Here is a 23,316-nt window from a genome sequence, read left to right as displayed (position 1 = left end):
ATGAGCTGAGTAGTTGTTTGACATGACTTTAACTCTGAATATTTTCTGCTTGTCATTGTAAACGTAATATCTGTGGTTTGGCAATCAAAATATAACCTTTTTTACATATTTTTAGTGTTTGATAGTGTACTTTTCACTTATCAAAAGACTGTTCTCGGTGTCTGTTGGTGCAGTAAATACAAGTGAATCAGTTTCACGTTGACGCGCGACTATTTTTTTCTGCCCGTTTTACTGCTTCGTCAGCGAAAGAAGGATGAAGGACGAAGTAAGGGTGAGATAAGGCATGAAGAAGAGGGGGGTTGGGGGGGGATTGGAAGGAGAGAGAGCAAAGGGGAAGATCAGATTGATGAGAGACAGAGGGAGAGCATGCCAAACAGGCTGATCAGAGAGGGAGGAGGGTGAGGCAGGGACGTTTATAGTTGCTGCGTCAGAGCGCTGGCAGCAGACAGTCAGCTGACAGGAGACCGTTCATTCGCTCGCTGCAGTCGTTTCCCCAAAGGAAGCCTTGCTCCCTCCTCCTTCTCAACCTCCTCCTCCTTCGTCGTCATCTTTCTCCTCCTGCGGCCAAAGACTCACACACACATTAGCTTGCACACATTCACCGCCACTTGCTCTGCAACTCTGTGTCTGGAATGTGTGTTTGCTGATCGGACGGCATGGAGAACTCTCTAGACAATGAGGAGCACGATCCTGCAGCAAAGCTCTGGAAACAACAGGGTACATATATCTCTCTCTCTCTCCACCTTTCTGTCATCCTCTTGTTTGGACTGTTTCCTCTGCCTTGTTTGGAGCCGGACAGCGCTGCAGGGGAACTTTTAGGGGTTAATAATGCCATTAATAATATCGTATTTAATGTATTGCTTTGGCTCTTTAATGCCGACTGAAGGACATAGATATTTGACATGGGTGCTGAAGCGGAGGCAAACTCTCACTCTGGTCGATTGTTGGCATTGGGAGTCGGACGTTGCAGCACATTTAGCTGAATGTCCCACTGCCAGCTTCATCCAGTCAAACGTTGCAGGCTGAGCTTTCGGGAAACCCTGAAACCAAATGTAATTCTTAAAATGTCAGGATGAATTCTGGACTGCCGGATATTTCCGTAGGGCATCAGGAGTTTAAATATCCGACTCCATATTGGGATAATTTACCAATTTTATGGCTTCATTTATCTGTTGGGAGTAGTTTGATTAGTATCTGATCGTGACTCGTCTCGCCTTTGTCCGGGGAGCCGCTAAACCCTCACAGATAACATGATTGCAGCAGTTCCAGAGAGAACCTTTGGACAGTCAGCCACTGTGACCAAAGGTAGACAGCAAGAGGAGGAGGGAGGGATTTGTGAGCAGAGTGACATCAGGTGGCTGTTTGATGTTGGACTAGTATGCCTTGGATATGCTAATGAGCTGGAGAAGTGTCAGGCCTGAGCTTTCAGTGGTTTGGCAGCTCTCTGCACCGACCCCATGTGATAGACAAACTAAAATGTTTGGTGTTTTAAGTGTTCCTGTCACTCGTGTCATGTTTAGAAGGAAGAAAGTGGAAGTGATGTTGCAGTATTTTGTGCAGAAACTATAGATTTTTATCGTTATCGATCACATTATCCCCCTTGAAAGTTATTTAGGAACTACAAGAGGGATACAAACAAGTAATTTCAGCTTCTGAAATGTGAACATTTTGTGGCTTTTCCTCATCTCACATGTAAAATATATATTTGTGTGTGAAACAAGGAATCTACAGTCCACTCTGTGAGACATTGTGATAGTTCAGGGTTGGATTTATGGTTGTAATGATACTTTCATTGTAGATTTCATTCATAGTCTTATCTTTTGCTGCTTTTAAAGGAATACTTCACACATGATGATTTGTACTCCCCTTTAAACGGTCACACGCATGCACACGACTAGTCTGTGCAAGTCCAGACAAGGCTGCAGGATTTCAAATGGTAAAATAGTCAAATAAATGGTAATAGTCAAATTTTTTCTAAGAACAAAGTTTACTTCAAGAATTCAAGGTCGCACAAGGTGAGTAATTTACATACAAATGGTCATTTTGTGGGTGAAGTATTGCTTTTTAAATGTTGCACCCTGTTGAGGGATTAAAGCAGCTGTTTAGTCCATTATTAGGTGGAAGCAGCTGTTCTTCATCCTGTGATGAAGCCTTGTTCAATATAAGTGGTGTGCTTTGCATCATAGAGTTAGTTATGGCTTTAACACTTTATAGCTCATCATAAAATGGAAAGAGATACCGTCGCATGTTATCACATGCCAAGTCCGCTGTCTGCTGATCTTCATGTGTCCTGCCGTCGCTTCCCATCGCAACACTGAAGCCTTTGTGTTGCGTGTGTGTGTGTTGTGCGTGTCAGCGCTGCGCTTCATCACGGAGTGTCAGCTCCGCTCAGTTCATTGAGCCGGTAGCGAGCAAGAGGACCACCAAGCGGTCGCCGCTCGACTGAAAGAAGCTGCTGTATTTCTGTCAGGAGGGTTTTGTGTGACTCCACAAGGCCGGCGGTGAAGAAGCACTTTTTTTGTGTGTTTGTAATCGACTCTGTCGTTGCAACAGTAGTGAAATAATCTAGCTTCATGTCGCAAGTTCAGTGAGACGGTCTCTGTCGTTAGGAACGAGGAACATTATTCACATTGCTCACGTCACGTCCGTCACCGACAGAAAGACGCCGCTGTGACCGGTTGTCAAAGCTCAAGCTGCACAATATGAACCAGATACTTGAATACAACCTCACGAATGTCTCGTAGTTGCTTGTTACTTTCCGAACTCCACAATCCTTCAAGATTATATCAGTTTTTGGTCACTTTCTTTGCCGAGAGCAGATTGAAAATCCAATCAAAAATGGTATTTTACTGTCAGCGACGAGAGCTGAAACGATTAGTCAGTGAATTAATTGAGTTAGTCGCCAATTATTTTGAATCAAAATTGTAGTTTCATGTTTCCAGCTTCTCAATTGTGTGAATAATCTACTCTTACTAATTATATGCCAGTAAAATGATTACTACTATCAGTATATTACTGAAGCAATACATTGAGATTATATGACAGCCAACGGTGTGATCCTCTGTCTGTATCTTATAGCTACACCGACCAATATCTCTTTAATAAGACAATATTGATCGATACATGTCGGTTTTATTTTAGTTCACTTTTTCTTTGACCTGAAGGTGATGCTTCAACGTCGCTCTGAGTCTGCATCATTCATGGGAAAGCGACTCCCTGAGCGTTTGTGTGGTAGAATAGCCGATGGCATGCAGAGGACTTCCTGCTCATATATGTAAAGATTAGCCTGCAGGTGAGAGACTGTTCCAATTTCGCAGGTATTTTAATGTATTTAATGTCTCGGCGTCTCCCTCCGGTCATGTAACCGTCAGCAGTTTTGACACAACAAAATGCAGCTTCTGCTCTTTGGAGCGCACAAATACAAGACTTTGGACCGAGCCCAGTTGCATGCGGTGTAATGCTAATCAGCTAAAATATGTATTTAGTGTTAAACGATGACTTAAAGCCACATAAAATCCCAGGATTTTTTGTATTTACTCCATAGATTTTAGCCTTTAGTCCACTGTTTTGTTTAGTTCTATACATCTTATATCAGTCTTGAATGTGGCTTGAACAGTGCTGGTCCTATATTATATCATTAATAATTGAAGAAGGAAAAAAAAGACTATAATCAGGCTTGTTTTTTAAATCCCAGTTCTTTGTTTTGGAGCCAGTACCTCCACCAGCAAGCGCCTGGTGTTACTGGGCAGCTGGCGGTTCCTTACATGGATTTTTACCGGATGCACAGTCTCCCTTTCTTCCCTTCCCGTGGGTTGGATTTGAATTCCTAACTTTATCTATTCTGCTGCGCAATTCTGGGGCTGGTTGTCCTTTTACAGCCAGGTTTTTTACACCACACCATCACCTCCTCCTCCTCCCTCCCCTGCTGTCGTAATCCTTAGACCCGGTTTCTTCATGGTGACAGACGGCCTTTCACATGCACGCCTCGGTCTGCCCTCGTCGAACTTTGGACATCGTGCTGTGTCACAATCTGTGCGTTTCCACCGACCTGGAATAATCTGTAGTTGCTTATTAATCGCTGTCAAAGCGGTTGATGTGGATCATATTAAAAGTAGTTATGTGCATTCATGATTTTGTACCCAAGTATTACTTTAAAAATATCATCAAATCTGAATCCATGATAGTTTTAAACAGGTAAATATTTGTGGACTTTCTTATTAGATACAGGCAATCAAAGAGGTTTTTATTTTTGTTTATTCATTTATTTGAATCACAAGTCTGGCAGTTATTCGATTTGTTTTCTGTCTTACAAATTACATTTAAAAGTGGATTTGGATTCTACTACTAAAAGCTATATTTTTAAGTCTGTATTCTTAGAAATCCATGTAAAAACTCAATTCAAAACCAAGCAAACATGTGACTTACTCATATTGTTTTTACCTGTAGACAAACTTCACATTGTTCACGTGCAGCAGATGACCTCCTGTGCTTTGATTAACATACAGAAGAAAAAACTCTCCAGTGATGTTTTTTTTGTCCATATTTCATTTTTGGCCTCATATTCTCCAAAATGTAGATCCGGGCATTTTCCTTTTCTTTATTCAGGAAGTGTCCTGGAGCTTATGTTAAAAAAAACACGTGAATAAATTCAGCAGAACCCAATTCTGTGGCAATCATTCGTCCATCCAGAGAGGGAGGGGGGGGGGCGAGCTGCGCATGTCCTCCTCCCTCCTCCTCTTCCTCCCCTTCTTCCTCTCGGTCTCTCGCTTCGGTCTCTCACCTCTCAGCCAGGCGGAGCCGCCGTGTCGCTGCATGCTTAACGGAGGTTCAAGATGGACGCCAAACAGGGTCAGTCTGGTCCTAATCTTTTGTTTACCGAGGCCCCCTGTTTTCTCCCCCCGCTTTAACACGCCGCAACTGCGCGCGGTTATGTCGCTGGTTTAGTGCATGAGACGCGGGCACAGCGGCTGTGTCGGCCCGCAGAGAGAGAGGGGTCTAACGGGCCGTCTACGGAGGTCAATGCCGGACGAGTTTTGACGTTTTGTCCCCCCACACACCCCCACACCCGCTCGGTGATGACCGGGCTGCTAGACTAACATCCGATGTTTCGCTTTGAGGCCATGTTGCGGAGAGGGCTGGTGATTAAACGCAGGGTTTTAGGTTTAGCTAGCTGTGATGCGGGGGTCTATTTTTAGCGAGGCTCCGGCGGTGCTAGCCCGCCTGCTACCATATGTAGCCAGGCTGCTACAATTGGACAGCGGTACCTCCCCCCTCTCGCTCTCTCTCTGTCTCTCCTCCTCACCCGCCTCCCCCTCTTCGTGCTCGCTGCTCTGTTCTTGTCTCCACATCCAGACAACGTCTCTGTCAAAACGACATAACCGAGCTAACACCTTGCTAGTTAGCATACTGAGCGGTTAGATAAGGAGACGGAGTGGGGGGAAGCTAGCTGTTAGCTAACATGCTAGCGAGCTGTCAACGCCCACATGTACAGACCCGCTTTAATAGGCGAGAAGCTTCCCGAACATGAAGCCTCTGTTTCTATTCATTAGTGTTTTTCTTGTCTTTCTGGCAACCCCTCTGATCTGTTCAGGACTCAGTGGACAGCACCAGCTTTGTTAGTTGGTGACATTCATTAAAACAGCAGCAGCACTGAGATGCATTTTAATAAAAAAAAAAAAGTAAAGTCCACTTTTTGTTGTTTTTGTTAAACTCTATGTAACAGAGGAGCTGGTCGGACAAAAAGATGGAGCATGTGTGAATGTTTCAGCTCATAGTATTCACATTATTTGTTATAATATATTTAGTTTTCTTTCTGGTTATCCATAAACATTAAAAAAAAATAATTTAAAAACACAAAAAGGCATTAAGCGATTGACAATTGTCATTATGGATGATAATCTAACCTTTTTTCCTCCCTATGAAATGTCCAAAAATAGTTTTTAACGATGCCATTCATACATTTATCAGACGCTAAAATGACGTCAACACAAGAGATTCAATTTGTTGTCTTATGTGAGAAAGAAAACGCAAAATGACTCTTCGAGTTGGGCGGACTGATAAATCAACTCATTTCAGCTTCTCTAGCCAAAAAGAAACACCAGAAAGGCTTTCTTTCCTCCCCTCCTACTTCCTCTGTATTGAACATGTTATACCTGTGGTGTTTGTTTCGATCTTGTCAAGTAATGAGCCATTCTTGGTTTATCTCATTTATTAGGTAACTGTGCAGGTGAGCTAACATGCAACATTTGTACTCTTCAAGTCTGTTTCCTTCCTTCCTCCTCTAATTCTTTTAAACTATACTTTTTTTAATACTAAAAATAAAGATGCATTCTTCTACATGCAGCCTTACATACAGAACTAGCAACTACTTGTTGTGAAGTAGAGGAAAGTGCAATCTCTAGTGGCTTAAAGCTATCAATAGCACCTTTTTTTTCTTTTTTCTTTTTAAAATGGTGAAAAACAGCTATGAAAACATTCTTGTCTATAGAAGTTTTCTGACCAGCAGTCTAAAGATGCTCTGATGTAACAGATAGAGAAGCAGCGTTCATCCATTTAGTTGCTGACCGATTTAGATTTTGTGTTTGTCTAAATTAATGTTAAACAAGTGTTTGTCGTGTTCTGTACTCCGTTGTATTTGTCCACTTGGCAACACATCTGATTTCAGCTTTTCCAGCCTGTGAAGCCTCTCCATTTTGTTGGCTTTTGATTATTCTGGTCCGCTTCCAAACGCATTGTGCTTGGTCCGTGGCGCCGAGCACCTGCCGCCGTCTCTCTGTCCGTCAGCTCACCTGCAGCCTCAGTTTTAATGCTTTTTAATGCTACTTTGCTTATCAATGAACACTCTCTGTCTCTGGATGTAATGGCTGAAATTCAGGATTATTTTTGGACGTTTTCCCTATTTGTTACAATTTGATTTGTGCCGACTATTCCACTGCATTGTGTGCGGTTTGGTGCGACTCTCCGGTCGCCTCACCTATTTATTGAGATGGAGGTCTCACTCTGATCCTGGGTCCCTAAAATATAAAGTGTTTTTTGAGATGTAGATTGTGTCCTTGATTTTGAAAGTGAACCCTTTTTTATTTTAAAATAATGTGACTCTGCTCTTTAGCCGTATTTTCCAATAAGCGTGGCAGAAACCTTAAACTGTCAGATTCCAGCGTGCAGTCTGACACGACGAGACGTTCAGAGTCGCAAAGTGCAGCGTGTGTCGGAGCCTGTAGGAAACCCAGGACTCCTTCGGCTGCTAAAATTGTCCACTGACCTGCCTGGAATTTTTCCTGGTGAAATATAAGCACGGTCCGTGCAGGACCCAGGTCATGAGCTCAGCTGTCTCCCGGGACAGTTCGATCCCCACACCCACTATCTCCACCAACACCAGTCTATGTGGATCCTTGGAGAGCCAAAGAGCTCCCTGCAGCACCATCCATCAAAAATACCCCATGTTAATGGCACCTATTTTGCCGTCCAGTAGGAGAAAGTTCAAGTGTCACGATCACATTTACGAGTCTATATTTCTCCACGATGCAATCCTCGTCTTTATTCACTGCCCTCTTTTGTCGGCAGCCATTTTGTTCTCCATCCAAAACCTGGCAAAAAGGATCGAAAAATACATGTTAGGGGAGTTTCAATGTTGCGCCACAGAAATCTGAACGAAACCTAATTCATAAAAGCTTGACATAGGGGTGGACATTTTTAAGTTTTTGGATGGCACGATGATAAATGATGCTCATACAAGTCGAAGTGGATGACCTCCCGATGTGGCTCGGCAATGGGAAGTAGTCGTTGTGGCATCGGGGGAAGGAATAGAAAAGTCCAGAAGGCACAGAGATGATTAAGTTTGTGAGTCAGGAGTGAGGGGATGACAGTGTGTGACCTCTGACCTCCTGCAGAGCTGCAGCACAGGACATAAACCTAAAAGTTGCTCCGTCACAGGCACCAACCACGCGACTGTTAAAGCAGAAAATCAAAGTCTGGTTTTAAGAAACAATGTTGGACTCTGACGGCTTCTCCCCGAAGCACTAAGACTTAACGCTGATTCGTGTTGGTCTTATTCAAGACAATTCAAGTCTTATGTTTGGTGTGGACTCCAAACACACAAGTTTTTTTGTTTTTAAATGTTTTAGCTTCACTCAAACAAATACCTCTGTCACTTCCCACCACAAGTTAAGGATTTGTGATCTTGTGTGAGAGGTGTGAAATTTACTGATTAACTGAAAACCACTCGTCATGCAGTTTAAGGAATTCGCTCAATCGGTTCGTTATCGGACACGTCTGCAGTCGAAAGTCCATTTATTCTTAAACATTATGAAACTAAGAGCCTATATTCCGTAATAAAAACCCATAATAAATAAATTCATATGAACTATAATCTAAAAAATATAAAAATGTGGTGCTTTGACTCCTTTTCCAGTCCTCATTTGAAGAGATAACTGTCACTTTCTCCCCGGATGTCCGTCACTGACCTTCCTCCTCCTTCCTCCTCTTCTTCCTGCAGTGGTGGATCTCCTCTACTGGCGTGATGTGAAGACCACCGGTGTGGTGTTCGGCGCCGCCCTGCTGCTGCTCCTCTCCCTGACGGTGTGCAGCATCGTGAGCGTCTGCTCCTACATCGGCCTGGCTCTGCTCTCGGTCACCATCTGCTTCAGGATATACAAAGGCATCCTGCAGGCCATCCAGAAGTCAGATGAGGGACACCCGTTCAAGTGAGTAAAGTGTTCAGGGTCCTGTCGTTTACACTGCTGTTAAAATGTACTATCAGCTGTTTTCATGTTCCTCTTTCCTTCCATGCCTATTGTGATATAAACGTTATAATTCAGACACTAGATTAAATTTTTTCGGCCTAAAAAATAATCAAACTATTGCGTCCTTCCACCTCTTAAAGTCGTAATTCAGAATAATAACACACACTTTAAGATATTCAGACACTTTAACATAACTCATTAAAAAAGCATCAAAATAATGTGGATGTATGACACAAAGGGAGAAGCATAGGATGCAAAATAAAGAAGTCTGATTTCATCGGGAATTAAACTCGGCCAATCTCGTCACAGGAATCAATGACCTGATTTAATCCTGATAATCAGTCGGTGCTGCAGGCGCTGTGCAGTCTGCTGAGGTTACAACGCGTGTCTGGCTCAGATTACATGTCCTTTTACTTATTTTGTATTGTGTTTTTTCCCATAAACCCACTCAATATATCGTCGCACACATCACGAGATGATTTCTCTGCATCCTGCTGTGTTTTAAACCCTCGGTGAATCCTCCTCTTCTGTCGTTAACCCCTTCTCCTCCTCCTCTCCTCCTCCTCACAGGCAGTACCTGGACCAGGAGGTGGCGCTGTCCGAGGACATGGTCCACAAGTACAGCGACTTGACTCTCGCCAAACTCAACAAGTACATCGGCGAATTAAGGCACCTGTTCCTGGTCGAGGACCTGATCGACTCCATCAAGGTGAGGATGAGGAATATGAATGAATGAATAAATTAGGGTGGAGACCTCGAGGGATCTCCTTCGTCCTCCGGCTCCTCCAGGAAGTTCCAGCAGTTTCTGAAAAGGCTTTAGGGGTTTTTGTTTAAGACGTTAAAGGCTACTTTTGTAGCTTTTAGCTTCTCTCCGACACTAAATGCTTTAATTGAAATGTTTTTGGACTTCCTGTACTTCCGGACAGTTTTTTTTGAAGGCTCAGTCGTGTTAATCAGCAGCAACCTCAGTGGATTAGAGCGTCTGTAGATCCTTGTTGGTGACTGATGAGCTTTCAGAGCTCTGCAGCTGTCGGAGGCCTGTCGTCGCCTCGCTGCACCCTGCACCCTGCCGTCCAAATACAGATCTGAGCGCAACGCTGCAGAGCAACTTCCCTTTTAAGGGTAAAAAAAAATCTGATCAGGAGGAAGTTTGAGCCTCTGGAAAAAAATTTTTTAAATTCTGGATTAATTTCCTGTTACTAGTTAAGAGCCACAGAAGCAGGTCGTTAAATGTCACAACCCCCCGCACCCCCTCCAGCATCCAGTCAGACGTCTCACCGCGTCGGGTCTTCACACCGGCAGCCATGTTGGGTTGCCTTCTGCTCCGGGGCTGTTTCCATGTTCATCATTAACACGAGCAGGAACCTGTCACGTTGCATTGCGGCGCTGGGAGCATGTGCGTTAACACGGCTCCAGGATTTCAATCTCAGTTTTTACTAAACACAGACCAGACTGGTTTCTGCACCGCGATCCTGTTTTTAAAACCCTCAAATATCCAGATGTTATTTAATCCCATTTTATCACAATGTCTCTTTTCATAAGTATACATATATAGTATACATGTAAACATTATACTCGTGGATCTTTGAACAAGGTGACATTCTTCACAATTAGTCATCGATTGCAAATAAGTTTTGATCATTAATTCGGGCAAAACTTTCCGATTTTCTTTAATTTTTCCCTTTTTTTTAAAAATATCGCAGTAAATCCATTTTTTTCAAACATTTTGTCCTGTGTACTTTAAAAATGCATTTAAGTCTTTGTCTTGTAATAAACAGGAATGCTCTCTTTGCCGAGTATAATGGAAAACAACATGGCCGCCGAGATATTTCTGCTCAGCGTCGGGTATTTTTGACTCTTCGTAAAGAGAAACGGACGACTCGTCTCGGTCAGATTTCACTTTTAGATTTACTCTTCGAGTGTCTGTCTGAAGGTTGACTGAATGTACATATGATTAATTAATGAGAATAACTGAATTAATTCCAGACACTACTAAATAATATCGATCCAGAGCGGTTTAATGGAGGAATTGTTGGAGGACGAAGTAATCTGACCTTTTACTTCAGTAAACGCAACAATTCAGAGTAGAAATACTCTGCTACAAGTTAAAGTTGTGCGTTAAATCCTCGTGTGTGTGTGTTTAATAATCTTTCTCTTCTGTCTGCAGTTTGCCGGCTTGATGTGGATCCTGACTTACGTCGGCTCCTTGTTCAACGGGCTCACTATTCTCATTCTGGGTGAGGAACCAGCAGCTTAACTAGCTTAACTAGTTTAATGATGGATGTGATCAACACACTAGTCGTACTTTGGCTCCTTCTGGTGGTGAAATGGAGAATTACACTGATTTACATCACAGCCGTCTGTTGGCTTGCTCTGTGAGAGATTCAGTGTCTGTCGGAGTTTGTAGGTTTGAATCAGAATGACGAGAAGCAGCAGCGGGCGCTAAACTGGTCACATGACTTCCTCTTCTTCTTCCTCTTCCTCTTCAGCTCTGATCGGACTGTTCAGCTGCCCGATCGTCTATGAGAAACACCAGGTAAGTCTTCACCAATGATTCAACACGGATCCTTAGTCTCAGCCGTGTTTTCTTTCATATATTTAACCATCAAACTCTCTTTTCTGCTACTAGTCTGTGTGTTTGCTGTGTCTATCATCTAAATTTGACTTTATTCTTCCAATTATTTGAAGTGTGCAGCTGCGTATCGGTTGTAAAATCCAGTGATCGAGTCAAACATTCAACTAAAAGAGTGATTTTTAATGTAGAAATAAGAGTTCAGCTTATTTTGCATTCATTACATATGATAAATACAATATATAGTGACAGTTGATGAGGAACAAAGCAGGATGTAAAGAGCCACAAACTGTCTCATTAAGTACTTTACTGAAGTATTTTTAGTACTTCATTTTATGCTACTTAGCATTTCAACTGCATTTATTTGACCGCTTTAGTTTACACATTAAGATTGGAGATAAAATACACATCGTAACCTGATGAAATGTCTGCAAAGAGACGTTTCACCTCAACTTTTTAACATTGTATCAGTTAAATGTTTGTTTTTTTGTTCAAACTTGTGTACTTTTACTTCAACCTGACTGTTTCTTTGTGTTTCAGGCTCAGATCGACCACTACCTGGCTCTGGTCAACAACCAGGTGAAGGACGTCGTTGGAAAGTAAGTCGCTCTGTTGGTTACACAATAGTTTGTAGTGAAGTCTTCAGCTGTGTCTGGAGCTTTGTGTGACTTTAGTGACTTTAGTGAGTCAGAAGAGACGTGAACTGGTTTTAACTTGAAGAGCGTTTGACGTGTCGTCTGGAAGTCTGAGATTATGATTTAAATAGTCAAAACTACAAATTATAAGAGGCTCAACTTTATTTCAATATTCTTTTTCTTTACCTTATAAATGTTCTACATGTTCATAAAATTTTAAAAAGATTTATATTTCATCTAATACATTCTCATGCATTACTGAACAATAACTAATTATTACATCTAATGATCAATAATACAATTATCATTTTAAAAATGCAGCTGTAAAATTATTTTATACATTCACTTTCTCACTCACTATCTCTCTCTCACACTCTCTCTCTCTCTCTAACTCTCTCTCTCTCACACTCGCTCACACTTTCTCTCGCTCTCTCTCACACACTCTCTCTCTCTCATACTATCTCGCCCTCTCTCACTCTCGCTCACACTTTCTCTCTCTCACACTCACATTCGCTCACACACTCTCTCACACTCTCTCTCACACTCTCTCTCACACTCTCTCTCTCATACTATCTCGCCCTCTCACACTCTCTCACTCTCTCGCTCACACTTTCTCTCTCACATTCGCTCACACACACTCTCTCACACTCTCACTTACGCCTTCTCTCTCTCTCACACACACTCTCTCTCACACTCTCTCACATTTATGTCTTTGAACCCGTTCCTGTATTAATCTTTTCGCTCCTCTTCGTCCTCTTCGTCCTCCAGGATCCAGGCGAAGGTCCCCGGGATGAAACGCAAAAAAGAGTAAAGTACCGATAAGTCTGAGTTTGGCTTCAGGAGGAAGTCCTGAGGAGCGACGGTTGGAGGGGAGAAGTGTGTGAAGGTGGGGGAGGGAAGGAGGGAGGGAGGGAGGAAGGGGGGAGGAGATATGAAGGAAGGCTGAAGGAAGGGTCTGGTGTGGACGCAGCCCTTCTAACTTTATTTGTTAAAATAATAAAACACTTTTTTTTCCAGTTCAGAATTCCTTTTTTTCTTTTCTTTTTTTTTTTTTCTCCGTGTGTGTTTTTTTTTCTGGAAAAGTTGAAGCCGGTCAGAGTTCACGACCCCGAGGTCGACTCCACCACTCACCTTTTCTTTCGTTTCCTTTAATGCGTTTCTGGAACTCACGGAAACATATTTTTATTCTCGTATTTAAAAAAAAACCCTCCCTCTCCTCACCCAGTGCATTGTGGGAAGTCGATCGCTCCCTCCCGTCGTCGAGTTCGGGTGTTTTACTTCCATCATTTTTGGAGGAGAGAGAGAGATTTTTTTAATTTTTGGGGGGTTTCCTTCGTCTGCTGTTTCCCAGCGAGCAGCACCTCATGTGTATTGTTTGTTTGTTTTTTTGCTATGATGACGGAGTAGTATTTTGTGATTTAGCTGTTTAACTGAAACACCTTAGTGTCCCTGAAGCTTCGGGCTCGTTTCCTCGATAACCTGCGGAGTGCTTTTTGCCTCGATGTGACGAATTTGTGAACGTCTTGGGGGGTTTAGGGGTACTAGCATTTAAAAAAGAATAAAAAACAACCCGTCATTGCTTCTGAGTAACTCTAGCTAGAAACACCTAGAAAACCTTTGCCAGACGAATCCATTAATTACATCAAAGTCGTTATTTCCATGTCATTTGCAGCTGTCTAGTAATGAAAATCTCTGGAAGAAACACGTTTACATTCATCCACATCAGTTTAAATATTTTAAAAAGTTTTAAAAAAACACACAAAAAAAAAAGAAATGGGGGATTTAGAAAAAAAAAACACAAAAAAAACAACCATACTGTCTGTGGAACAAATATCTTAATGAAGTTGCAACTTGATGTGACTTTGGGAAACCTTTCGAGCATTTCTTTGTTATGCAAGTATAATTGTGAATGATAAACTTCATACTTCAATTGTGACGATAAAAAGCTTCCAGCCGGGAGCCGTGTTTGTGGAATGCATTGTGAGATGTAAACAATTATCAATAAAGCTTCTAGACGAAGAAAGACCCGCCTCCTCGTCTGTCCGTCAACCCCTCGGCTAACGCTAGTTAGCTTCCGCTGGTGTCGGTTTTCAATGGAAAACGGTACAGATGAAGATGAATGGAAAAATGTTACCTGATAAGTTGTTTATAACAAAGATGTAATATTTTTTTGTGTGATACATTTTCATGAAATGAACCAAAATTGATGTTAAAAGATTTTAATTTAATTCAAACATTTGACTGATTATGAGACGGTTGTAATTTAAGCTTGATTTTAAGTCCCAGCATGCCCCATTCAGACAATCTTTTGGCGTAAAATGCGTCATTTCCCCATTTTTGAACCAAACGACACAGTTTTTGGACTGAAATTCCTTCCTAACAGACCAAGACTTTGTTTTATTGTGATTTTTGTTGCAGATTCTGATTCTTTAGGTCCTAATCTTTCCAAAAAGGTGTCTTATTGACGCTCCAGGAGGCTTTTTTGGGGAATCTGGCTCATATCATGCTGGATGTTCATCGTTATGATCAAAATATCTTTTAAAAGTGATTTATTAGCAGAAATACATTTTTTCCCAAGACTTTGCTGAAGAAATGCATACAATAAACACAAGTATTGGAATTAATTTGGGGTTTCTACGATGACTCTACAACGACAAATAGACTATCAGCAACAGTGTCGGCTCTTTCAGTTGGTTATCTTGATGCTGGGTCTCCTCCAGCAGGGGCTTCTGGGTAAAAGACGCTCATATGGAGATGAACCACAGATACCTTCAGCAAGAACTCAGAGGTTTAAATACGGTGGACTCCAGGAGAAGAACCAGGATCTCCAGGAGAACAAAGGTAGAACTCCTGAATGTTGTTCAGCTGTTGTTCAGCCTTCATCTTCCTCTGAAAGACGAAGATCAGACGCATTCGTTCATTAGTTTGAACAGTTCGAACTGAACTTTTTTTTTTACCATTTAGTGTATTTTTATACTTTGGCCTCAAGATGGCACAACAGAACCAGCAGAGCTCGGACGCAGGAAATCATTTTTACACCACAAAAATCTAAAGAGTCCAATTCTATTTACAATCTAAGTGCATAAAAATGTCACTTGACTTTTTTTAAATTGTTTTTAGCTCCTGGCACAGATCTTTTTAAAGTTTTTTTTGTACTCAACTAACAAACATTTTGCTCAGATGTTTCTGACAGTCGTTTGTGTTTGTTCAGTTCCTTTAGAGCAGAAGCAAGTGTCTTTTTAAAGTAAAAAATAAGATGACATAATCCTTTATAAGTCCCTTAGTGGGGATATTACAGAATCTCTTACTCTTTAAAAAACATTCAAGTAAAAAAGCATGAATTCTGTCTATTTTTTTGCTGAAAACATGGAGAAGACAAAACAATCAGGAACTCCTTCCAACCTGAAGTAGTTTATAAAGTTCAGTTTCTGCTGAGACGGTCAGAGCTGATCTCTTGTGTCGCTCAGAGTTGATTGAATCGCCCACTCAGTGCGTCTACAGGTGTGTATCTGTTGGGTGATTATGAATTAAATCTGAGGTCAGCGTGAAAACAGATGAGTCGGGTCTAAAGCCCACAGCCGCTCCCTGTGGTCGGTTTTAATGAAGCTGCTTTTATCTTCTGCAGGAAGTATTTTCCACTTCAGTCACCAGCGATAGACGAGAAGCCCTCCATGTTTACGCTGGACGAGCCAGAAGCCTCCCTGACCTAAAGAATCAGAATCTTTAATTTACATATTTGCATTACATCTTACAATATTGGAATAAATGTGCTTGAAAAATAGTCAAATATCTGAAAACATTGATGTGATTTCATGTTTTTTAATGTCTGTACATGTTAGTGAATATCTAAACTTTGAATAAGGAACAATAAAATAGAAATGTTGTGCTGCAGGTGCAACGCAAAGATATATATATATATATATATATATATATATATATATATATATATATATATATAGCATCAATATTAATACTTAAATTAAATTAAATGTTTTTAAGAAACATTAGCTTTCTCTCACAAATGTGTTATTTATATTTTTTTATCCTCACTGATAAAAAAAATGGTGAAAAACGGCATAAACTCAAAGTCCCAGCATGCTTTGCGGCCGTGCGTCTTATCCAGCGGAGCCGGGTGTTTTCTCTCCGTGCGTCATGGTTACCTCCCGAGTGTACGAGCTGCAACAAGCGCGCGACAACCCCCACCACAATAAGACCGGAAGTGGAGAGATTTAGCCTTCAAAATTAAAGCCTGAAGTTTTACAGCGGGCTGCTCAACACGCTACACTAATGCTAAGCTAACAACGAGCTCAACACGTATTGTGTAACGCTCCAGTGTGTTGAGAAACTCACACACTCTCTCAGTGACGGAAGTACGCAACACATTTACCAAAGTAAAAGCACCGATAAGCAACAACTATGTAAAATACACGAGTGTTGTTGATTCCTTCCTCTAAACAGTTAAATGTATTGTCTCAACTATACGTAATACATGCAGTTTGCTAGTTTAGTCCAAAGTTTCCCAACATAAATGTCACCAGATGCTGTGAGACGACGAGTGAGAAGAGAAATAAATCTGAATAATTTATGCACCAAATACGTTGCACATACAAGGAATTTGACTCAGTGAATAAAATAATATAAAATATAATAAAAGAACCATATGAGTGCAACAACAGATACTTTAAACAAGTATATTTACAAAAATAAAAGTGGCAAGTGTATTTTAATAAGACAAAAAAAATATTTTTTTCAGTTTCTGCTCCTTTTTCCGCTAATCTTTTTTTTTTTTAATCTGTTGTATTATTTAGTATAGTGTATTTTCTTGTGCAGCCCTTTGATTCAACTTCCTTTTTATTTTGTACTTGCTTAGAGACCGGAAACGGGGTGCAACACTCTGCCTGGTGTTGAGCTTGACGGCTCTTTGCTCGTCAGTCCGAAACCGAGCGAGCAAAAACATCACTGAGAGGAGACTCGGCGGTCTGGGAGGGTCTCCATCAGGAGTCCGGCTTACTGCTCAGCTGCCTGTCTGTCTGCTCACCTGTCTGTCTGCTCACCTGTGTGTCTGTCTCTCTCTCTGTCTGTGGGTGGAGGGACTCGGCTGCAGCGGGAGGATGCTCTCTCCTCCTGCCGGGAATCAGGACTTCCCTCTGCTGTCATCCGGCCGGGATGCTGCGGTGTGAACGCGGGGCTTCTCTCTCCTCCTCTGCCCGCATGAAGTTGCCTCACCTGCGGTGATTAAAACCCTCTTTTCAGCCTCTTCATCCTCCTCCTCCTCCTCTTCCTCATCTGGAACGATCCTTGCACAGTGGAAATAACTCGCTTCTTTTTTTAAAATTTTTTTTAGAGACTGAGAGGCTTCACACCCTGTTCTCCTGACTCTGGTGGATTTTATTGTGTGTGTGTGTGTGTGTGTGTGTGTGTGTGTGTGTGTGTGTGTGTGTGTGTGTGTGTTACTCGCGCACAGAGTTGTGAATGGGTTTGTGAGCCTTCGCACGTTTTTTTTTGTGTGTGGTTTTTTTTGTGTCGCTCCTTCCAGCGGAAACCGTCTCCACCTTTTACGCGCCGCGCGCGCGTTAATCCGCGCAGGGATGATGTGAACAAACGGAGGAGACAGGAGGGAAAAACACACAAACAAGCAGCCCGTGTGTGTAGTAACCATGGCTGGTGCCGAGGTCGAGGATTAGTGTGAGGAGGGATTATATTTTCCAGGAGCAGAATCCTCCATCAATTGTGCGTTTTTCCATTGGACAGAACTTCAACAAAAAAAAAACCCGTTAAAATATGTTCTCTATTTCCGTCTCTTCCTTCTTTTATTTCCTTTATAATAAGTAAAATTTAATCCTTGGCGCCGTGGAGCCGTCTACACATCTTCCAGGCTGAGGCTCAGAGTTAAAAACTGCAGTTTATAAACACAAGAAAAGTTCGTTTTTTATGACTCAACCGGGTGCACTATGAGTCGATATAACGTCACGGTTTTTATAGTTTATAGTGCAATAAGAACACGGTTATAGTCCCTTTAGAAATATTAAAGGAGATTGCACTCAACCCACAGGAGAGAAACACGAAATACTGTCGGAGTGCATCAGAAACTCTGCGGGATTATTCATTCAGCAGCAGACCTGAGGATGAAGATGATGAAGATGATAAAGGCTGATTGAGAGCCGCCTGGTTTTTTTCTGCGCTATTTAAATTCACCTGCTGGATGCAGAACTATATGGACGCAGAGATCTGACCAGAGATGGAAAATGACCCGTGAGTAATGAAATAACTCTTAAGAAACACACACACACACACACACACACACACACACACACACACACACACACACACACACACACACACACACACACAACACATGTTTCTGTACATTTACCGTCACGTGCATGAATCATATTGTCACATTTGAGGATTAACGCAGTTATCGGATAGCTTAATAAATGTGCACATATATGGAATTAGACGCCGCTTTCCCTTTGCTCTTCTTACTTGTATACAAAAAGCAAAAGATCAATATAAAAAAGACAGTAAACAGTAGTCATGTATGTTATAGGTTAACATACATGAAGCATAATGTGCCACGAGCCATTTGAAGGTATTTCTTTTAACCGTGTAGAAGATTATGAAGTTAAAATAGCATTATTAAGTGTGATTGTGAATAGATTTTTAAGCAGCAGGTGGACAGCCTTCTTGTTCCTCGATCTGTTTAATTTTGATCAATCACAGCTCGGATTTCTCTGTATTGATGCTGATAATGTGCACATATGAGCATCAATATCGTATGTATGCAGAGATAATGAGCATTTAGGAAAGAAAGATGAGGAATTTACGAAAATTAAATGTCTGAAACCAAAAAAAAAAGATATTTTTGGGCGATTAATATCAATTAATCGATAATGTGTCTGCTGGTCTAAAGGATCTTAAACCAGAAGCAGCAGCCGGAGTGAAGCGGCGGCAGCGGCAGCGAGAGCGGCAGTGGCAGCAGCCTGAGTGAAGCAGCGGCAGCGAGAGCGGCAGCGAGAGCGGCAGCGAGAGCGGCAGCGAGAGCGGCAGCGAGAGCGGCAGCGAGAGCGGCAGCGAGAGCGGCAGCGGCAGCGAGAGCGGCAGCGAGAGCGGCAGCGGCAGCGAGAGCGGCAGCGAGAGCGGCAGCGAGAGCGGCAGCGATAGCGGCAGCGATAGTGGCAGCGGCAGCAGCCTGAGTGAAGCAGCGGCAGCGGCAGCAGACACGGTTCCCCGTCAGATGAGCGAGGATGTCGGACCGGAGCGCCCCGGGCTGCCGGCTCAGGCTGGACTGGGTCTACGGGTACCGGGGCCACCAGTGCCGGAATAATCTGTACTACACCGCCGGGAAGGAGGTGGTGTACTTCGTGGCCGGGGTCGGCGTGGTGTACAACACCAGAGAGCACAGCCAGAGGTTTTACCTGGGACACAACGATGACATCATCAGGTAAGACTATGCCGCCACACCTGTTAGAAGTCAGTTTGATCTACTTTCAATTGATTTTATAAGATATTTTCCTCTTCACACGTTTCTTTGCGTGTATCTTTTTGCCTTTGACACGATGCGTTTGACAAATCAAGCGAGCATCTTCCACACAAAGTCATTTTCATGAAATAAATCGCTCTCTTTGTTCCATTTTGATGAATATTTGTGGTCGACAAACTCTACTGAATGAAATCTTCAGTCCTGAATGTTTCACCTTCCCACTCTGAGTATTGTTGTGTTGCCTCCGGGCGACTCTTCGACTTCTCTGAGATGTTTTTTAGAAACTCTGCCGGGGTTTTTTCCTCCCACACAGTTCTGTTTGACAGAAGCCAAAAAAAAATCTAAACAGAAACACTTCTTCTTCTTCTCTGTGGCACAAGGATGCTTTTTAGCTGATGATTTGTAGAGGTGCGGGAAAAACTCGATACAGCGATAGTATCGCGATATTTTGAGTGGCGATAATGTATCGATACCCGAAAGCCGAGTATCGATCTTTTATTAAATCAATTTTAAACGTTTTTTGGTCCTACATTAGTCAAATCAATTTATTTTTTGTTGACAAAGCTTTCCTTTGGGGACAATTTGCGGTTGAAAAAAAGCTAACAAATCGCAATAATCAATATATCGCAGTACCGTGATATCTGTGGAGCAAAAAATTGGTTCCACAGTTTTCAGCGGGTGAAGCGTATGATGAACCCTGGTTGTCTCATAACATGTAATCTAACAACTGCTGAATATGTTCATGATGTTTTGAATCTAATACAACAAAGAGGCCTGAGATGATGAAGTCCTAACGAGCCGCACAGCTGTGATCTTCTTAGAGGAACAGACGCAGTTTCAGGTGATGAACGCCGGCGTGCTCATCTGAAATTAATAAACTGGAAGCGGGAGGAAAAGAACAAAGCAAAAATTCACAGGAGAACATTGAATTACCCATTAGGTGCAGCTCTCTGGAATATCTCACTACAACGAGATGATGAAAGATATTATAGTTTTCTGAAAAGATATGATTATAAACTTCACAAAGATGAGCAATGTGTCAAAAAAAGAGCCCATAAATCCTCCAGAACCCTGTTTAACGCCAAGAGGACGGTCCGTTGATCCGCACGAGCCAATTGAACATTTGTTCACAAACACCCAAAACCTTTAATCTGGGATTATCTCATGGCAATTACATAACGGAGAGTCTGTTTCACGGTCAGGACGGACCGACAGGTGTCTATTAATTATTATATTGTATTGAAGAATGCCCAAAATGTGAGAGGAAGCACCTGAAACGACAGAAACCATCTTTGGAAAAATGTTCTTTTTTGAGGGGCTCATGTCCCATCCGCTAACATTAAGGGGGCGGGGCTATGCCTTAGTGGGCGGAGCTATACTGCAGCCAGCCAGCAGGGGGAGATTGGGATGTTTCGGCTTCACTTTTTGGGTAGCTGTCATGTCGGCCATCTTTAATACAGTCTGTGGGTTGAACTCACAGAGAATAATCTCTGCAGCTTCATGGAGCTTTTTTAACCTCTTTTAGTTGCTAGTTTGGGTTTTGCATCTGATTCAGGAAGTAAATGCACTTTACAAAAACATTTTTTTTCGCCATTTTGTCCGCTTTATTTATACATTTAGTGACCCTCAATCATTATGGAACTGCAAGGGTGCAAAAAAAGGCTCCAATTATTTACTCCTATATCTACAAAACACCATCTATTTCTAAAGAGGACTTGCATTGTTGAGTGCATTGCGATGCTCCGACAACGTGCTCACCGTCGCACAATAGTTGTATGTAAATGAATGTAAGTTGTTAGGCCCCGGGGTCGTCGGTTGTGTGTCGATATCTGCAGCGTTTTGTCGTTACGTGTTGAGCGGCTGATGAAGGAGAAGCAGCAGAAGGGATTTTCTCTGTTGATGAGAGCAAATTAAGGCAAGTGGAGGAGGAAGACGAAGCAGCGAGGGCGCCCATTCATCCCAACGAAACACACACACACACACGTGCGCACACACACACGCACACCTGGCATGTTCATCGACACTAAACAGCCGATGAGTCATCAGAGCAGCAGGAGTGTTTGGACAGTTTATTCAGAAGGCCAGTCAGCTGCTGCCTGTGGTACTGTGTGTGTGTGTGTGTGTGTGTGTGTGTAGTACTAATTGAAAAGCTGGATGCTGCCTCATGCCCTCCGATAGGAGTGTTAGATTTGCGTTTGTGCCAAATTAGCAGAGCTCACAGCTGACAGTACGGTGGGATGTGCGGCGTCGCCTCCGAGCCGCCGCGACGCTTCTGACTTCATGTGAAAACGTTTCTGCACAAACAGACGATCGCTGTCACGCAACGAGGGATTCAAACCGCGGCGTGAGGCGATTATTTGACATGCAACTTTAACCAGACAGTGTGTATGTTAGTATGAAAGTGTCTTTTGAAGGTTTTTATCTGCAGGTTAATGTTTTTTACATTTTTATGTGTGTCACAATAATAGTGGAGGAAGTATTTAGATCCTGAGTGAAAGTACTAATACTACACTGTAAAAATATTGCGTTAAAAATCCTGCATTGAATATGTTTCTTCAGTAAAAGTATGACCACTGTTATATATTGTATCATCATTTTATTGTTACTGATGCATTACTGTTGTATTTGCTTGAGGTGGAGCTCCTTTTTAATTATTTACTTATCCTATTTTCATGATTATAGATCAATCTAATGATAATTTTCTCAATTAATGGATTAATTGTTTGATTTGTAAGAATAACGATGACTCTAAACCTAAATTTTGACTAATATATTAGAATTAGGAACATTATTAAACATGTTTCTACATCATAAAATGACTTAAATCAGATTAAATAATCCTTTATTAGTCCCTTAGTGGGGAAATTACAGGATTACAGCAGCGCTGCTCACAAGTAAATAAAGATGAAGTAATATAAATAAACAGTAGAACAGTAATAAAACAAAATTAAAATAAATAAACAGTAAGAAAAATATGAAACATACAGATGGAATAAAAAAGAGGACTTTTGTGGTTTCGCTGCGTCGATTTCGAAATTTTTTTTTACCCTCGTTCACTTCCTGGTTCCAATTAATATGAGTCACATGTTTGGATATTCTCTATATTTAATATAACACAGTTTTTTTATTTGGGGAACCATTTGTACGCCAGACAAGAACCGAGTGGGATCAACACATCTGGAGTTTAAGCATCACGGCTGAATGGAAAAACCCCGTTTATGGAAAATATTCATCTTTTTTTGTTGGTGCCTAAAGTGTCAAAATATTTAAAAACATATAAAAAATCAGTGACGGAAACAATCTGTTTTCATTTGATCTTCCTTAAACATTCTCCTGTGATCCTCGTCTCTCTACTATGAGTCTGAAGAGCTGCTTTAATGACGACATTAGCATGTGTTAGCATGTTAGCATGTTTTAATGACTTCATCTCGTGATAATCGCTGAAACACAAACACACGTCTGGACTCCAGGTCGTCTGCTGCACTGCGGCTGCTCCCACAATGCAATGGGGGGGGAGGAGGGGGATCTGCAGACGACCGAGGTAGTAATTACATTTGCATTTTAGTCACTTCGCCAAACGCTGTGACTAAAAGATGACTTACAGCGAGCGTGACAGCGGAGGGAGAAGACATCAGGTCCTGGATCAGCACTTTGTTTTATACAAGCAACCAGAGGAACCAGCGAGACGAAGGAAGTAACTTTAAAAAATAGTCATTCGGGAATAACAAGTGACTTAACCTGTTGGAAACTCCGACTGCTACCATTTTAATACCCAGCATGCCCCATTCAGACAATCTTTTGACATAAAAAACATCATTTTTTTCTATTTTTGAACCAAACGACACAGTTTTTTGACTGAAACTCCTTCCTAACAGAACAAGACTT

At 41.9% G+C, this 23,316-nt stretch overlaps 2 protein-coding genes across 11 annotated transcripts in view; both read left to right on the top strand.

Moving 5' to 3' along the window:
• LOC137780223 (reticulon-1-A-like) overlaps positions 1 to 13,971 on the top strand; it is a 28,036-nt gene extending 14,065 nt beyond the window's left edge. For 4 of the 6 annotated variants that reach the window (XM_068568669.1, XM_068568668.1, XM_068568667.1 and 1 more), the window contains 6 exons: positions 8,495 to 8,702; positions 9,312 to 9,450; positions 10,909 to 10,978; positions 11,231 to 11,277; positions 11,854 to 11,912; positions 12,717 to 13,971. In XM_068568669.1, the coding sequence (XP_068424770.1) occupies positions 8,495 to 8,702; positions 9,312 to 9,450; positions 10,909 to 10,978; positions 11,231 to 11,277; positions 11,854 to 11,912; positions 12,717 to 12,759 (566 nt within the window). In that variant the 3' untranslated portion in view covers positions 12,760 to 13,971. Of the gene's footprint in view, positions 1 to 536; positions 718 to 4,742; positions 4,849 to 8,494; positions 8,703 to 9,311; positions 9,451 to 10,908; positions 10,979 to 11,230; positions 11,278 to 11,853; positions 11,913 to 12,716 lie in introns of those variants that run through there. The other 2 variants (XM_068568670.1, XM_068568671.1) reach the window with 2 other exon arrangements.
• Positions 13,972 to 19,155: 5,184 nt separating this feature from the next.
• LOC137779518 (echinoderm microtubule-associated protein-like 6) overlaps positions 19,156 to 23,316 on the top strand; it is a 59,814-nt gene continuing 55,653 nt past the window's right edge. For all 5 annotated transcript variants that reach the window (XM_068567337.1, XM_068567335.1, XM_068567336.1 and 2 more), the window contains exon 1: positions 19,156 to 19,392. In XM_068567337.1, the coding sequence (XP_068423438.1) occupies positions 19,196 to 19,392 (197 nt within the window). In that variant the 5' untranslated portion in view covers positions 19,156 to 19,195. The remainder of the gene's footprint in view (positions 19,393 to 23,316) is intronic.

Source organism: Clinocottus analis, unplaced genomic scaffold (assembly GCF_023055335.1).
Source record: "Clinocottus analis isolate CAN_PGR_092001 unplaced genomic scaffold, fCliAna1.0.p SCAF_8, whole genome shotgun sequence".
Lineage (NCBI taxonomy): Eukaryota > Metazoa > Chordata > Actinopteri > Perciformes > Cottidae > Clinocottus > Clinocottus analis.
Note: the sequence above shows the minus strand (reverse complement) of the source record. Positions and strands in the feature narration are given on the sequence as shown.